We start from the raw sequence: 18,042 nt of genomic DNA, 5'->3' as shown, positions 1-18,042 counted from the left end.
CCGCTGACTAGCGCCCAGGGGTTCCCAAGACCTGACTACACAGAGCCCTGAGCAGCTTGGCCTGAACTCAGCACTGACCCTATTTTAAGGAAGAAGCCAACCTAGAGACCTCCTGAAGTCCCTTCCTACAGGAAATATTTCTCAGATGAGTCAGGGAAACAAAAGATGCTAGAGGAAAAGCAAAATAAGTTTAACAAGTAATCAAACACCAGTGATTTTATCAAACCTTACGAAAGCCACCTTTATTTGAATTTTTCTTTCAGTCAGTGCAGTACAAGAACAGACACAGTAGGCAGATGAATATTACACACAAGGTGAGGCTATACCTGAGTTTCAGGACTTTCAACAATGTTTTTTTCCCCTTTTTACAAAGCATCCCAAACCATACGATATATCAATGTTTTTCAAAGGCATTTTTTATTTAATTATGTAGCTGTTTCCTCTTCTTCAATTTGAGGTAGAGATGCACACATTTCCAATTGGCATTTAAAAACAAAGCACTACACCCCTCCCCACTCAACTCCAAACACAAAAGGAATGCACAAGAACATGTCAGTTTTTCCCCCTGCTAATTGCTCAGATAAATTGGAAATCATGTCCTAGCCTATACATTTGGTCTTTAAAAGCTGGCCTGTTTAATTCCACGAAGAAATCCTGAAGAGACGAGAGCTGACATCACGGAGGGGTATCATCTAAGGCAACACTTCCAGAAGGAGAACCCTCTGCCTCAGGAGCTGGACTATGAGGCAGAGGAAGAGGAGAGGCATCTACTTCCAAGCCGTGCTGCTTTTCCAGATCGCAGTTCGTGTCAGAATTTCCTTTGTCACTCACCTCTCCCTCTGACTCTTCAGCTGGTTTGTCTTGAGCCTGATCACAGTTCGTGTCAGAATTTCCTTTGTCACTCACCTCTCCCTCTGACTCTTCAGCTAGTTTGTCTTGGGCCTGAGCTGATTCATCAGAATCTTCCTTTTCGTGCAGAAAGCTACAAATCATATTAGGCCTGCTGTAGGAGAAGTCTCTGTCCTTGATCTGTAACCACTCCACACCATCTGATGCAAAGAAGGAAAACTGATATTAGTGACTAGAGAAGTGAAGTCTTAACAGCATTTGTTCTTAGCTTAAGTTTGTTGTTTATTAACCCTGAGCCAGAAAAACATTTAAGTACAAGAGTCACTTGGGATACAAAGATAACTATTAAAAATTCGGAGCAACACCAATTTGTGTGCTGAGTCTCACCCCAGGTTCATACCATTTGTTTTCCTTGAAATACAGGGCTATGAATAACAGAAAGGTATTTAAAAAGAAAGACCTGTTTAAAAGAGAGATAAACTTAGCTGTTGATAAATTAACAAGAATACGCATAGGCTAAACTTACTTTACTAAGACATATTATATAGCAATGGGTATTTATCTGCTGCCATTCAAAAGAAGATACTGGAGTGACTGTGTGATTCACTGAACTCATCAGCTCAGTGTGGAAAGAACAGTCACAAGGAAGGTGCAATTATTAGGAAAGTAACAAAGAGTAAGAACGTCATTATGACAAAACACAAAACTATGCTATGCTCATGGCACAAACACTGTGCCCTGTTCAACCCATCCTGTAAAACTAGAGAGAAAGTCGAACTGGTCAAAGCAAAAGGTTAGCTCCAAAGAGACTTAAAGAGAGATTAGAATTCTTCTCCTTGGAGGAGGCAGCTCGGAGGGATGTTTATATCTTTCAAAACACAAAGAAAATATTTTACAAATACAATGAAGAGAATGCAATGTTTGTTCACCTGATTCTCAGAACATCTAGTAACATGACAGGGAGTGATAGAGAGGGCAACCAATGCACCATCTCCCAAAGTCAAGAGCATCAAGCTCTTGAGATACATATTCAGACTCCAAAGGGAACTGCAATTCCACTCCCCTTTCAACGGACTTTTAGGCAACACACACTGCCAATTCGCAAGATGTTTTAGTTACTTTGTATGCACAATACTAAGCTTCCTTCAGGGTATCGAAACACAAAGTATTTTGCAGTAGGTAGCAGTGATGCTCCCTTGGGAAATAAATCGGCCTTTTTATTAAGCAGCACATTCTCTAGCTAATGTCACTTCAAAAATACTAGTTTCAGTGTTAGTATGTCCTACTTAATGACAAGGAGAGGAAGAATGCATGGTGTTGATAAGAACATTGATCTCTGGTTAGATTCTAGATAACATTTCATGTTATATCTCCCATGAGCAATGTCCCACTGACTGTCTCACATTTAACATTAAATGGCTACGTGTTCTTAAAATGTGAAGCAGCAACACTGACTTGAGTGAAAAGCAGCAACTAAAAGCAGAACGCTGCTAATTAGCATTGCTGTATGTAGTGGACACCCAGTATCTGAATATGCAGGAGAATTTTGTATAAAAAAATTCCACAGAAGTAAAGCAAACATATGAGCACTGAGTTCTGCCTGCAGAATGAAAAACCAAAATGTATTCTCTGCTACGTATATCCTTGCAAGTAAGTTAAATTCAGGTACAATTAACTGTAAATTCACTAAGAACAATTTAATTATAGTACCTAAAACATGGAACTTCTTGCTAAGGACATTGTGAATTTTCAACTACTACACAGACTCAAGAAGTCATTCCATATATTGATGGAAATAAAAAAATCAGTGAAGATAAATCCAATGCAAAGATATTGCCTCAGATTTGAAAACTAGTGCCAAACTTTTAGAAGAGTAAGAGCACAGAAGCACTAACCAACATTCTCTTCTCCTTCCTTCTTCTCTGTCAGAAGTGTCCGTGTCATATTCAACTTCTTCATTGTATGGCACTTGTACTTGAGCTGTACTTTTTGGTTGCCTTCTGCATCTACTATGAAAAGAGGAGAAAAAAACAATACCCAAAGCCCAATCATTATAGCGAATTCCACTATCAGCTGAAACAAGATGAAATTATTTTTAATTTCACAGGCTGCCACAGCAAACAGGACATCAAATCGTAACAATTACCATGCTCTGTGTTTTCTTCAAAGACCACGCAGGTTCCCAAGGCATCTGTGGGAAACAAAGTGTGACAGCCTTAGAGACTAACTTTCACCAGCCAGAGATACCGCACCCACTGGCACAGCCCGGGGAATGTTCTTATTTCCAGCCTCATCTAAAGGCCCTGCATCTGGTAACCACGTCAACTCAGAAACAGACAGGAGCACCACAGTCACTGAATGTTACTATGAGAGGGTTCCAGATCATTTTCTTCTGAATTTTGTCACCATAGGGCAAACAGGAAAGCCACAGACTGCACAGCACATGAGTCCTGCTTGTATGTGAGACAGTAAGCATTAGGGGGCACTCCAGGGCATTTTATATTCTATGTTTTTCTTTCAGAAATACAGCTGGTACACGCCAGAGTCAGCTTCCAGGCACACTTTCCAATAACTAAACGTGAATGCATGGCTAGTTTAGCTGGTGCTGCTCTATATAGTATTATTCAGACACCGTCCAGAACTTCAGTGCTTAAGGGTCTCACATTTTCCATTTGCAGTGAAATTAACCGATATTAAGAAAGTTCTTTGGGTTACATGAAAAGGAGATACATTATTTTTCCTACCTTCATATTCCCCTGCAAAGACGTATCTGTCCACTTGTAAAATGGGCCTCTCTGTCTCTATTCCCTACAAAAAGATGGAAAAAATTGCATAGATGTTACATGTCTGTTAGTCCAGGCAAATTTCTTACTCAAGGACCAGAGCAGACAGATAGAGCAGAATCTAGATTACGTTAATTCCTTGGAAAGATAAATGCAGGTTAAAAACAACAACAACAACAAAACAACATCAGGTAGCAACAATAAAAATAAGTACTCCATCACATTACACATATGAAATAAGAAGTTTCTTTCGGTATTAGAGAGAAGGAGCCCATTCCAGACTGTAAACCGTTCCCAAACTATCAGCTTCATGTGAAGAAAAGGACATCTTTAAAACAAGATTTATGCAACTGAATTAGAGAATTCAGCAGAGCCTATTATTTTACAGAAGCCAGCAGGTTCCTGGAAGGTGAAGAGATACAATTAAATTAATATTTGTTAGTTTCCATAAAACATAATAGAAGTAGTCATTAAATTGGCCCTGTAGCCTTCTGCAATGTTAGGCCCAGGGGTGAGAGGGCAATGGGATGAGTTTTCTTTCAGTTTTTGTGGGAGGCTTAGTTAAGCAGTGCTAATAACTGTTACAAATGGTATAGCCAGTCTTTCTGTACAATCAGCGTACTGTTAAAATACAACAAAAACAACGTTTTATGACAATTTTTTCAGGCTATCACCATACATGCTGCGTTAAATATATTAAATTCAAGGAAATAAGCAGATAAACTGGTCTATTAATTACAGCAAAATCAATAATGCTGAACTGGTATAGAAAAGGCTCTAGTATGTTAAAAAGGACCAGGGGAATGTAGACCAAACTTCAGCAGACTATCTACTTAGGTTGTAGTAAGTAATTTTAAAACACTTATTTCTTCTAAGAAATTGATTTAACCCCAGTGTTAAGTTCACAAAAAAAAAGTCTGCATGGGAAAAAAAAGTTATTTTCTAAGCTCCATTTAACACAAGTTTTACAGAGCAGGAAAACTCCCAAGCTTTTGGAAAAGATAAAAGGAGAAAGAGTCCAGCATAAAGCATTACAAAAGCAGCAGTTCAACTGCAGGGTCACAGAAACTCCTGTCATTACTGTGCAAGAGTTGGAAATTGCTGTTATTTTATTTTCTTAAACAAGGATGGAGGAGTAAGGCAGCATTTCTATCAGCTTGTTCCCGTCACTACAGCAGAGCCTCCCATGTTCTACGGACATTCCAAATGCATAGGCCAGGAACTCGATATTCTTCTTAATATATAAAAATGATCACCTGGATAGAACACATTCAAGGCAAAATGTTTACAGTGTCCTATTACAAAAAACATTATGCATGAGCATAAGTATATGACAAAAGTTTTCAAGATAAGGCACCATGTAGTAAATCTCATAAAATGCAAAGTATCATACAGGTTAACAGGAATTAGTGCAATTTTCCTCTCATACTTTTAATGAATAGAAGTACCTAAGATTAATGTTCTGTGAGTTTTTTTTCAGCAGTTGAAGTTGAGAACATTAATAGCAGTAAGCTAGTAGGTAAAATTTCTGTTTATTTTATACAGCAGGAAAATCATAAGAAGTTGAACAGTACTATGCTGCAGCTATAAGGCTTTTAATATTCTAAACTTTATTTCTTTGGTTGATTGGAAGTCCTTTTTTAGATCATGTGAAAATGGAGACTGTCCTCCCCTTATATGACCAGCATCACAGAAAACGTGGTGATCAGAACACCACAAAGCAGAATCTTTTATTGGAGATTTAGGAAGTTTTCCCATTATATAATATGAAAAAATCTCAAGGAATGCTTACTCTGTGGAGTGAGAGCAAGAGGATTTCTGTATGAGTAGCATACAGTGAAGATACTAAAATGTTTTTCTAGCAGCATTATAAGAGAATCTCAAAGCACAACATTTAAAAGCATCCCATTAACATTATTGAAAAACATACAGCCATTCAACAACCAGTAATAAATCATCAGTTTAGCACATTTCAACTGACTTAAGTTAGATCCAAGAAAACCTACTTATAAAATCACTTGCTTATAAAAGCATAACCATCCAGTAATGGCTAACTTTTGAATTTGAATTGTATTTCTATATCTGAGATTTTCAAAATTGACTTTACCACCTCACCTACAGTCTGATCAATGGCATGCTCTGAGATGTACTCTTCCATCTTAGCAACTGACAACCTGTAACAGAAGTCTGGTTTCACAAATTACCCACGTCAGTAGTACTTGTACAATCTACACAACTCTCATAGCTCAAGTAGGTTTTTGAAAGGCAAATCAAATTTGTCCCATACAGAGAAAATGATTAAAACAACTCAAAATAGAAGGACAGGTAAGCTTAATTCTTACAATAACTTCACAGAGAAGCAAACAACCACACATCCAAAACTTTTTACCATAGGCTTAAGACTGAGTTATCCTTTACAACACTGGAACCTGTCAGGCAGTATCTACAAGAAAACATTCTAAGTACAGCGCAACACAGACAGATGTGGTCTCTGCCTCTAAGCTGCATCTAAGTTTCTTTAAGGAATGTGCTAAACATTTTTTTTTTGTTTTTAAATGGGTAAAATACATCATTTAATACTCAACTAAGAGCTTAAAAGCAGAGGGAATAACGGTCCTAGCTTACAGATACCTCTGAAAATATTTCTTTATATTTGTGTAATATTGTTTTCAGAAACAACATGCCACTTCTGACAGTGAGAGACAACAACCTGCACCCAAGCACAGTCCAGACAGTGCATGCAATTATCTACTGAAGATTCGATGCAAATGTTATCAATTTTAAGGAATTTGGAAACATCCCCACTCCCTTGTTCACACGTGTACTCACTTACCCCTTTCCTATTGTGCTGTAATCACTCACCAAAATCTTGCATTTGTTTTCACATTTTTCTAAGAAGTCTGAATCGATAATTCCTGACAGTTCCACCATGACCAGCTGCTCCTACAAGATAAGTTTATAACACACATCTGTAATTGATGTATCTGAACTCTTGAAAATATACAAAGATGAAGACCTTCAGAATAAACAGACCCTCAAAACAACTTATTCTGCACTGCCTACATTTTCCAAACATTAAGTATTTACCTAGACAAGATATTATAACGAGAGGTTAAGTGAAGCAAACGTTGCATGATACGACCGCTGTTAACTCTTTACAACACACTGTCTTGAAATCCATTACTATTTGCAACTCCTTAATGTTTGGGGTTAGGAAAATTCAGAAAGAAAATAAGAAAATAAAAACTTTTAAGTATTTTTATTGAAGGCAAAGCTTTCAAAAACTGTCAACTTCTGAGTAAACGTGAATACACATAAGATTAGAAAAGTAATAGTTCGTATTTTCAGACGTTACAGGGGTAGGAAGCAACTGTTACCAGAAGAGTGCTTTCTGCCAATACTGGTTTCCAACAAACTTTAAGTAAAACCGTAAGGATGTAACTTTGGAAACATGACCGCTGAGAGACAGAGAAACGCAACCGGCTGAGGGCAACGCGACTGCCCTGCCCAGCCAGGGGGGGCCATGCCAGCTGCCCGCCCCGGTCCTCCTCACACACCTGGCCTCCTCCCGCGGCTTCCCCGAGCCGCAAAGACACATGAGGAGAAAAGGAAAACCGCCATCTCCCTCAGCGCGGCCCAGGCAGCCCTTAGGTGGACGCCAGCCCCACAGGGAGCTGGAAACACCGCGTCCCTTCCCCTAACACCGCCCCGGGGAAGGGGGAAGCCCGGGGGGCGCGCTGACCGACCTCCACCTCCTCTTCGTCCTCCTCTTTCCTCTCGCCCCCCTCCACTCCCTCTACCGCCGCCATGTCGCCAACGGCCACCCCGCTCCGTCCCCTCAGCGCACACCACGTGAGCGCTCCGCCGCCATCTTAGGGGGCGAACGGACCCGCCTCCCGCCGCCCCCAGCAGGAGGCGGGCGCCTGGGCGGCCCTTAAATGGCGGCGCAGCAGCAACGGCCCCCTGGCGGCGGAGGGGGGAGCGGGCTGGGGAGGTTGTATGGGTTGCTGTATTTAAGAATTTCAGAAAAATAAAAATAAATTTTTGAGTATCTAATTTCATGTCTTGCTACTAGGATGAGATAGATAAATAGATGCTTAGCTCATTGAACACTTCTGGGAGAGTTCTTTAATGAGCTTGTAGCTTTTAAAGGTGCATATAAATGTTGCTAGTTGACCTTATACTGCATAATACAAGCACATGTGCAGTGAACCCACCCTTTAATGGTTCTTAACTGTTTTCTATTTACTGAATGGTTGTATTTGATAATTACGTTTTTGGACCAGCTCTTTATGTCTTCAGGTAAAATTAGCACGATTCTAAAAAAAAATCTGCCCAAATAAATCAGAATAAACACCCTATTCTAAATACACATTTAAAAATCATCATAACTAACAGAGCTTCTATAAAATCTGATTAATACCTTTGTCTTCTTTTAATTTAAGTGACTTTCTAAAAGTGCTGAAAGCCCTTATGAGAATGTCAGTGTGGGCCAGATCAGCCTGTGTAAATCACAGACTGGCATGAAGTGCTAACAAAGGAGCCAGTACATTTCTTTGCTTTTATTACCAGCCCCAGTGTCATGTAGTAACCGGGGTCATCTCAGTCTTCTGAGTCAGGGTGTGCGGTTGGGTGATGGGAAATTTTTGGTGCATTAGTGCTAAATGTATTTTAAAAGAGGCTCTAGCTCATTGTCAAGCTAAACTTGCCATGGGCAGTAGTGATTTGCCTTGGTCTATCATATCCTGGCAAGCATATTTCAACAATTTCTCTCTTAAATGAGTTGGATGAAAACGATGCTGTAAGGATCCTCGCAGTCTGCCAGGGAGATTGAACTGCTTGATGAGATAAATACAAAAATATATGTTTTGAGGATCCAGGGTTTGGATTTCTGTGGCCTCAGCTAGCAATCCTGTCAGTACTTGAAGGGATTTATTTGTGCATGCTGCAAGAGGCAAGTACTTAGGTGGTACATAGGTCAGGTTGAGTCAGTGACAACCAAATGGTAAATTTAAACAATCATATTTGAGATCTACATCTCTAATATGTATGCACTGGTTTCTGTGGGTTTACTTGCAATTTAAGCATGCTAATGCATATTTTAGTTTGAGCTGTCTAAGTTTGCACACCTTAGTTGTGGAAGATCATAGATTAGAGACTTAGACTTCCTTTTTTAGCAAATAAACATTATTGCAGTTAAGTTACTTTACAGGAAATCAGAAAAAGTTCACCAAAACACATAATGAATAAATCTGGCTTTCTACTTTCTCTTGTTTCTCCATTTTCTTTTGATTTTTATCTTCATGCTTGGAATTCCTTCCCAATCATTTTGCAGAAAGCAATTGCCCTTTCTTCATTCCCTCCTAAACACTTACTTTCTTTGTGAGGCCCTGGCTGTAGTTTGTCTAAGTAAAAAGTTAAATGTTCTCTAAAAACACAGGATGAGAGAGAGTCTTTTTTTATTTTTTTGAGCTTTATCTGTCAGTTTAGATGGTGAGTGCCTGTGGTCAAAACCCTTTTGTATTTTGTAGTGAAAAAAGACAGAATTTAGTAGTCCAAAATGATAATAGATGATACATTTAGGTATACATGTGTATGTTTGTATATATACATATAGTCAGTGTATCTGTACTGTTTGCAGAATTGTCTGCTTCAGGAGAAGAGCATTGTGGTTTCTAGGCTTATTTTAAATTGGAAATGTAACTGAAATTGATAATGTGACAAAACCTGATTGCCTGTGAGTATCAGAAGGGACTCCTCAGTAAAATACTTTTGTGTGAAATGGCTAAATACAGTGCTGTGAGGTGCAAAGAGACACAGAAGAAGGCTTGTGAGAGACTAGTGTGTATTTCTGGCTGTAGACCTTGGACAGGAGGTCAGGGTTACAAAACATAAATCAGTTGTGGGACAAAAGTAATTTGCTGGTAGTATTACAGAGGACGATTTTAATTTCCCTAAAGCTACATTGATGAGCCTCTTTGTTTATGAATTTGCAAGCCAAACCTGCTCATAGGGGTCACCAAAAAAGTCTGCCAGATTCCTTTGTGTCCGTCTTGCCTTTTTGAAAAGCCCCTTAAAGATCATGTAAAGAAATCCTAGCAACCCTGTTAGACAAAGCACAGCCAGGGAAAAGTAGTAAAGTGAAGGGGGTGTTTTATTTCCACAGTGTTTATTCTATTTAATATGTCTCATCAAAGACTGTGGAGTGAGATGCAGCACAGTAGGAGGGAGAGAAGAAGCTGAGTGAGGGAGTCCTTTTTATTCCAAGTTCTTAATTTAGGTGCTGTCACTCCAGTTGTCTTGGAATCAGCATACCAAGAGCATGGTAGGAGGAGGGAGAGAGAGGCTGGGAGGGATTCTTGGGCACAAATGATCCTACAGTGTTCTGCTGGGCTGCTGCTTTTCTCTTAGCTGGAATCAGATTCCAGCATTTACTTGTAGCCCCTTAAAAGTTATAACCAGTTCAGCAGCTAAGATAGTGCACTTCAGTTTCTACCACTGCCAGGAATTCATCACTCCTAATCTGGAAGTTTACCATAAACAGCCCATGAAAAAAAATTAATACAAGTAATAGCCTGTGAGATCACAGGATCAGTGAGGTGGGAGGGGACCTCTGCAGGCCACCTGCTTCAACCCCATGCTCATGCAGGGACACGCAGAGCTGCTTGCCCAGGACCGTGTCCAGGTGGCTTTTGAGGATCTCCAAGGGGGAGACTCCACAACCTCCCCGGTCACCTGCACAGTCACCTGCACAGTAAAAACAAGTGTTTCCTGATGTTCAAATGGAAGCTGCTGTGTTTCAGTGTGTGCCCTTTGCCTCTTGTTCTGTCACCACTGAAAAAGCTGGGCTCCATCTTTGCACTCTCCCTTCAGGTGTTTATGATGAGATCCCTCTGAGCCTCCTCTTCTCCAGGCTGAACAGCCCCAGCTCTCTCAGCCTCTCCTCAAAGAAGAGAGTGGGCTGTCCCAGTTCCCCCTGAGTTTTGTGTCATCAGCAAACTTGCTGAGTGTGCACTCTGCCCCCATCATCCAGATCATTAATGAAGATGTTAACCAGGATCATCTGGTATTGATTGACCCCCAGGGAACACTGCCAGCTGGCAGCCTCCAAGCAGACTTTGTGCCACTCACCGCTATTCTCTGGGCCCGGCTGTTGGGGCAGTTTTCAGTCTACCTCCCCCTCTGCTCATCTCTCCAGTACCTCAGCAGCTTCTCTGTAAGGATCCCATGGGAGGCAGTGTTGAACGCCTTCCTCAAGTCGAGGCAGACAAGATCTACTGCTCTCCCTCATCTACCAAAACCAGTCATTTCATCACAGAAGCTTATGGTGTTGGTCAGGCATGAATTCTCCTTGGTAAATCCATGCTGACTACCACTGATGATCTCCTTCATGTGCCTGGAAGCAGTGACTAGATGCTACCTCACCTTGCCAGGGACTGAGGTGGGGCTGCAGTTCCCTGCATCCTCCTTCTTGCCCGTTTTGAAGGTAGGAGTGACATTTGCTCCCCTCCAGTCTTAAGGCGCTTCTCCCAGTCACTACGAGTGATCAAAGATGATTGAGAGTGGCCTTGCAATGACATCTGTCTGCCTGCTCCCTCAGCACTCGTGGGCGCATCCCATCAGAGCCCAGGGACTTGCGTACTTACAGTTTCCTTAAATATTCCCTGATACAATCCTCTTCTACCAAGGGTACATCTTCCTTTTCCTAACCTTTCCCCTGGGTCTCTAGGACCTTGAATTTCTGAAGGCAGGTCTTGCTAATACAAATAGAGAAGAAGATGTTCAGTACCTCAGTCTTTTCCCTGCCTTGTGTAAGGCACATCCCCTGACTTGCTCAGCAATGGGCCCACATTTTCCCTCGTTTTCCTTTTGTCACCTATGTACTTACAGAAGCAATTCTTGTTGCCTTTTACATTCCTGACCAGATTCAATTCCATTTAGTCTCTAGCTTGCTTAACTTCCCCTCTGGATGCTTGGACAATGCCTCTGTATTCCTCCCATGTTAAACATCCTTGCTTCATCCTCTGTACACTTCCTTTTTGTGTTGGAGTTTGGCTGGAGCATCTTGTTCATCCACACAGGTCTCCTGCCTGAATTCCTACTTGTTGGGATGGATCACTGTTGGTCTTGGAGGAGGTGACTCTTGAATATGAACCAGCTTTCTGCCCTCCAGGACCTTATCCCATGGGACTCCACCAAGCAGGTCCTTGAAGAGGCCAAAGATGGCTCATTTTGTCTTGTTGCCTTTTCCTTGTGGGAAAAGGGCTCAGCTGTTAAAAGCAACGAAAGCTGCCTCCTGCACACAGCCAGCTCAGAGCTTGCAACTCCTTACTTCCAGTGAGGAGTTGTCTCCTGCTGATATCATGTGCTGGGGTGTATGAGGGGAATAACAATGGGAACATCCTGGGGAACTTGGTGCTGTATCCATAAATAGGAGGAAGATGTCTTTCAGCCTGTGAGTGATGGGACAGGAGGAGAATGGCACCGCAGAGCTCAGGATTGCTGCAGTGACCTGCGTGGAGTCCTAGAGCTGGGATCCCTCCCAGTAAAACTCAGCAGCTGATCATCTTTTGAAGCAACTGGTGACAAATGGAGAGTAAATGATGTTTACTTGTTATCCAGCTGACTCAGAATAGGGTGGCTTTCTATGGAAGTGACTTGTTAATTTATGAAATGTTAATGTTTGGAATCTTTTACATGACCTCAGATTATTTGGCATCAGTTATTTGAGATACATAAACATAAATTGTTACACCTGTTGGGCTGAAAGCAGTTGGATGCCCTGGACTTCAGAGGTCACTGGGAATACTCACTATGTTTCAGGGCCAGGCTCTTATGGCCTCAGCTGGCTTCTCTGTATTTGTTTAAAAATGCTTAAAACAAACTGATATAAAAGGCATTTGGCTTTTTTTTTTCCATACAATTTATGTAAAAGCAGATTATATTCCATATTTATTTACTAATTTTGATCAGTGCTTCCAGGGCTTAGTTTTATGAAAGTGAAATATTTTTATTGAATTGTGTTTTGTTTTCGTTATACATGAACACTGCTTTGCCTGTTAGTGAAGTGCTTTTAAAAGCATTTTTTTCCACACCTCAAGAACTGCCAAAGTGGCTTGCAGCTCAGGAAATAAAAAGTACTTTTTAGTCAATCTGCATCAGAAACATCAGAGTCTTAATTCAGTAGGCTTTTATTGAGGTGTAACTTGGCAGCGATTTGGAATTCCTGGTAGTCTAGTGCTTTTGTAGGTATGTCCACTGACCTACAGAAAGTGTTTCTCACCCAGTATAAAAAGTAAGAATCGTATTACTGAAGCCTGAGGGAGAGTAAATGGTATATGAATTTGTTTTTCTTACTATGATATTACAACAAGGTGTTAGAATGTTGCTTTTTAAATGTTAGTTCATACTATGTGGGTGAATTCATAAATGTTCTGTATTTTCAAAGAACAGGACAGAACTGCCAAAAGTAAGCAGGAAGTGGAGTCATCTGAACAAATGAAGTCCAGTTAAGCAGCATACAGAAGGATGTGCTGAGTTACCTGTGTGTGCATCTCTGTAAGTACTAAAAATCCATTGCCCCATAAGCACCAAAATAACCCAAATCCAGAGTAGGAGAATAGGAAGAGCTGTTCTTAAATAAACATAATGCAATACCATGCATGTTAGGCATTTAATGGTGGGAGGATAACCACTGAAACATGCCACTGTATAAAACGTGTAGGGATGGTAAAAACAGCCTTTGGCACTGCTGAAGAGTGTTCAGTCAAATCAGAGTTAAAATACATCTTTAAAAATAATTTATATACAAGTGCTGTGAATTGAAATTCAGTTCCTTAGTAGAAAAAGTATCTTACTGGGACTGTAATACCTAGATGGTGCCAATCACCTCCTGATATGGAAAATCAAGCACTGTAAAACAGAAAATGAAGAAGAAAATACTGTTTAAGTACTCTTGAGTATTCTAGGTAAATGTCATATTGATTGGGATGATGAGACTTAAATTCTTGGTGCCATAAATTTTAGGCTTCTTGGAGGGAATAGTGAAGGAACCCACAGGATAGAAACTAACTCTGGGCTCGATTCTTGATCACCATTGTGTGTGATCAGCTTCAAAGTGCTTTTATGGAAAGAACCCTTCTGAAATACTGGTCTGAGTGTACCTGCAGTTGATACTCTTGCACCACAATGAAGATTTGTTTGCATTAATGAGTGCTGCAGACTGTGGCTATCAAAAGAAATTAAGCTGCCTTGTAATAAGAAGTTGTTCTTAGAGATTGACTAATGGTTAAATGGCGGGAAACAAAAGGTAGGAGTAAACGGTCTCTCTTCAAAATGAAGAGATCATTAGCGGAGTTCTATGGGAATTAGTACTCTTAAACATATTCCTAAATTACTTAACAAAAAGAAAAAGAAAGTGGTGGAAAGTGAGGTACTGAAGTTGGACGATAACTCAGTGTTTTTGGGGTTGTACAAATGAAAGCCTCCTGCAAAGACCTGCACATGAGTGTCTGGATGATAAAATGGCAGGTGAATTTCAGCCATTCCCTGGTTTAGGAAGTCTTGAGCCAAAGGTTGCTGAGGATTGAGACTGACAAGGTGAAATACCTTTGTGTGCTGGTCCTGCCTGTTATTGTGCTCTCTTCCAGGCATTCAGCATGGGCTGACTTAGGCAACAAAGTTACTTACTGACTTGGTGGATGTTTTGATCTAGCTCAAAACATGGCTGTTTTGGGCCCTTAAGTATTTGATTCAGGATGACAAACAAAACAGATCACAGACCTGTGAGACTCCTTTCCTAAAATTGTAAATGGACTCAATGGGAGACTGGACAAGTACTTGAAAGAGGGATCCACTGGGGACTGCAAATGAGCAAATCTTACCAGACTCAGGACATAACTGAGCTGAGAACATTTGGGAGTACACCGTGTGTACTTACGTTCTTCACTAGACCCAGAGGTGAACCCTTGTATCTGCTCCTAGATTCTGTTTAGTAGCTTCTTTTTTTTTTTCTTTCCTGCAACTTAACTCAACTTGTGCAGAAGCAGAGGAATATAACACAGTAGATGAATCACAGCAGATGACAGAATGAAAGGTGGAGATCACTGCAAAGATCGTGCTGTCACTTAACATACCATGGCAGCTGGTACGCTTACAATTACTGCTTTTTACTTAAGAAGGCATCACTACCTGGCAAAGACTCTTTTTGAGCTCTTAAGGAATTCTGTAGAGGAAGACTGTGACAAGTACTGTTGTGAATGATTTTGAAGGCTTTGAAGCTATTGGAAAAGTAATTTTGAGGAGTTACGCTGGCTTTGTCCAATGCAAACCCAGTGCACTGAGCCACTGACAGCATATCTTGCTTCTGTTTTTAAGAGGAAGGATGAAGGGAGGAGGGGAAAGAAGGACCTGAATCTGTAGCAAATCTGTACCATTTCCACTACTTGAGGAAGAAATGACAAACAAAAAGCTGAAGCTAGGAAATTGCTATAGTTAACCACACTCTTCCAGTAGTTTTTGCTTTCCTGGTTTGCCTCGTTTGATAGATAATGTGTCTGGGAAGCAAGGAAACTAATGCAACGTGATAATCTTTTCCATTCCAATTAGATCTTAAAATATTTTACACGTAGTGCTGTTTTAAGAGGAGAGTAACACTTCAGATGCAACAATGGAAATGACGTGGTCTCAAGTATTAGCTGGTAATGTAGCATTCTATAAAGTATCACTTTCCTACTGCAAGACAATGCATATTTGTGTATTTTCAATAATAATTCAAGTATAAAGCAAGTTAATGGTTCTATTCAGTGTTTTTTGACTTGGCTCATAGACACACCCAGGTACCACGCTGGTGTGGCTGTTTTGACATGAATACTCACACCACCATATCCTGTAAGATTTTGTTGTTTCACTTTCAATGTGGTTTGTATTATGTAATTAAAGTGCAATTATTTGGAGAACCACTTCACAAAACAAAGCTTTTGTTACAGCACACAATGCCTAGGGTCATATGAGGGTACATCTACATGGATGGGTGAAGGCAGTGACGCCTTCTCTCTGCCTGCGCCCTGAACCAGCCAGCTGGGAGCCAGCTCCCATCTAGCAGCTGTGGAGCCGTGGTGCGCGTGTTGCAGAGCCTGAGCTAATAAGGCTGGCTGAGAGGCAGGATGTATTAGCTCGGTCTCAGAACCGTGCTAATGTGGCCACATGATTTCTGGAAAGGCGCTGGTCTTCCGTCCAGCTGGCTCAAAGCAGGAGTAGAGCAAAGACATGACTGTGCCGGCTTGCAAGCTAGTCAGAAATGCAGATCAGGAGATGAAATTTGAGGGAATTTCTCTATATTTCTGTTGCTGCTGTCATGGAGATTTTGCCTTTATTTAAAAATGAAAAAGTCAATGCTGACAACTGCTTCAATTAACAATAAGCTTGTGATATTTTTCAATACTGAGGAATGTACACTTTTGACTTCTGAACTATACAAAATTGTGTTCTTTTTTTAAGTGTCCTTTTAAAGATTTTTTTCCCTAGAAATCCAAATGAACACTTTAAAAACCGAAGGTCGGTTACCCTTATAGAGACCTTGCCATCCTTTATTACTTATGTTTGCAGGGAAACATAGCTGCTTTTTCCCAGCAAGCAACTGAGAGAGCTCAGATTCCAAACTGAACCTAGGAAACTCTGGAGGAGTGGTTAGCTGTCTGAAAATACCTCGGCAGTACCTACTGATGATTTGATTCTTTTCTTGCTGTGGAGATCTGCTCTGAGGACAGAAAACTTTATAAGTTCTCTCGAGGATTTCTAAACAGTGAATAGACTTCTTCAACCACTCTATGCAGTTCTGTAATAAAAATGGAAGATACCAAACCCCCTTGGTGCTGGTCTTTTTAGCTCTTTTTATTTGCTCTCATGGAGATTCTGGAGGCACGTTGTTTACTTAGGACCGTCTTTTATAGTCAGCAGCAATACATGTGTTATATCCTCTACATATCACTAATTCAGGAGTCTCTTTCCCATTTCAGTTCTACAAAGGGAAGGCAGGAGATGTAATCTTTCCAGATTTCAGCAAAGCTTTCAGTACTGTTTCTCACAGTATCCTTCTGGACAAAACGTCCAGCACACAGCTAAACCAATACAATGTACGATGGATGAACGATGGGCTGACGGGTGGGGCTTGAAAGTTTATAGTAAATGGGGTTACCTCAGGCTGGCAGCCAGTCACTAGTGGGGTTCCCTGAGGCTCCATTTTGGGGCCAGCTCTCTTCAATACTTCTATAAATGACCAGGATGCAGGACTTGAATGAGAGCAGCCCTGCAGACAGGGAGCTGGGGGCTCTGGTCAGCAGCAAGTTAAACACGAGCCAGCAGTGTGCCCTGGAGGGCCAGCCGTACCCTGGGGTGCATCAGGCACAGCACGGCTAGCCGGTACGGGGAAGGGATTGTCCTGCTCTGCTCTGCGCTGTGCGGCCTCACCTTGAGCACTGGGTGCTGTTTTGGGTGTCACAGTATAAGAAGGACATAAAACTATCAGAGAGTGTCCAAAGGAGGGCAACAAAGATGGTGAAGGACCTGGAGGGCGAGATGTATGAGGAGCAGCTGAGGTCCCTTGGTGTGTTCAGCCTGGAGCAGAGCAGGCTGAGGGGAGGCCTCATGGCGGCCTGCAGCTCCCTCACGAGGGGAGCGGAGGGGCAGGCGCTGAGCTCTGCTCTCTGGGGACAGCAACAGGACTCGAGGGAACGGCATGGAGCTGGGACAGGGGAGGGTCAGGCTGGGGGTTAGGGAAAGGTTCTGCACCCAGAGGGTGGTCGGGCACTGGGACAGGCTCCCCAGGGCAGTGGTCACGGCACCGAGCCTGATGGAGTTCAAGAAACATTTGGACAACGCTCTCAGTCTGGTTTTTGGGTGGTCTTGTGTGGAGCCAGGAGTTAAGACTCCATGATCCTTGTGGTCCCTTCCAACTTGGGATATTTGGTGATTCTATGTTTCTTAAATACTGAATATTATTCTTAAAAATAATAATAATAATAAAAAAAATCTTGTTTTGATAGTTTCATTTGCATTTATGTTTCTAAGTAAGGTCTTGTATGATATTTCTTGTGTGTCAAGATCGTTCTGCTGTCCAAATTCTGCAATTTGTCTTTAAGTTGGTGATTTGTTCTTCCCCTGCTCCTGGAAATGGGAATGCATTGATAGGTATTTGATAGAAGTAAAAATGAGTTTTAGTCTAACACCAACAAATCCTTTTCTCAGGATGAGATGTGGAGGGACACACGCAGAGGGAACATTTAATATCTGTGTATCCACTATGGGCTGTTCCTAAAACATACCATTTAGAAGCACTCTTGTTAGATTTGGCTTTGGTCTTTGGTACTTTATTTTTATGTAGGGATAGAAAACCTTAACCTGTTACTTTATC

General features: G+C 41.3%; 1 protein-coding gene and 1 long non-coding RNA gene across 3 annotated transcripts in view; one reads left to right on the top strand and one right to left on the bottom strand.

Annotated features, from left to right (window-relative positions):
* Window positions 1-218: 218 nt before the first annotated feature.
* Window positions 219-7,544, bottom strand: GTF3C6 (general transcription factor IIIC subunit 6). 2 transcript variants are annotated; one of them, XM_040553093.1, is made up of 6 exons: window positions 7,379-7,544; window positions 6,495-6,575; window positions 3,594-3,657; window positions 2,996-3,040; window positions 2,745-2,858; window positions 219-1,049 (listed from the first exon to the last, which is right to left on the bottom strand). In XM_040553093.1, exons 1-6 carry the CDS (start codon window positions 7,439-7,441, stop codon window positions 676-678), a joined length of 741 nt encoding a protein of 246 aa, XP_040409027.1. In that variant the 5' UTR covers window positions 7,442-7,544; the 3' UTR covers window positions 219-675. The 2 variants fall into 2 exon arrangements, with proteins under 2 accessions (XP_040409027.1, XP_040409029.1); XM_040553095.1 differs by having other exon boundaries at window positions 2,745-2,855.
* Window positions 3,049-18,042, top strand: part of LOC121068063 — a 25,819-nt gene continuing 10,825 nt past the window's right edge. Inside the window, exons 1-2 of the long non-coding RNA XR_005818588.1 lie at window positions 3,049-3,317; window positions 13,081-13,190. This is a non-coding gene — a long non-coding RNA (uncharacterized LOC121068063). The remainder of the gene's footprint in view (window positions 3,318-13,080; window positions 13,191-18,042) is intronic.

This window comes from Cygnus olor, chromosome 3 (assembly GCF_009769625.2).
Source record: "Cygnus olor isolate bCygOlo1 chromosome 3, bCygOlo1.pri.v2, whole genome shotgun sequence".
Lineage (NCBI taxonomy): Eukaryota > Metazoa > Chordata > Aves > Anseriformes > Anatidae > Cygnus > Cygnus olor.
This window is presented reverse-complemented; position numbering and strand designations above follow the sequence as displayed.

Bases quoted from the DNA above. Each gene is read 5' to 3' on its own strand.
- GTF3C6 (XM_040553093.1), bottom strand. From the start codon at position 7,441: ATGGCGGCGGTAGAGGGAGTGGAGGGGGGCGAGAGGAAAGAGGAGGAC. The intron at 3,658-6,494 runs GTGAGTGATTAC...ATCTTTTTGTAG, and splicing joins AAAACAAATGCAAGATTTTG to GGAATAGAGACAGAGAGGCC. The intron at 3,041-3,593 runs GTAGGAAAAATA...TGTTTCCCACAG, and splicing joins CTTTGCAGGGGAATATGAAG to ATGCCTTGGGAACCTGCGTG.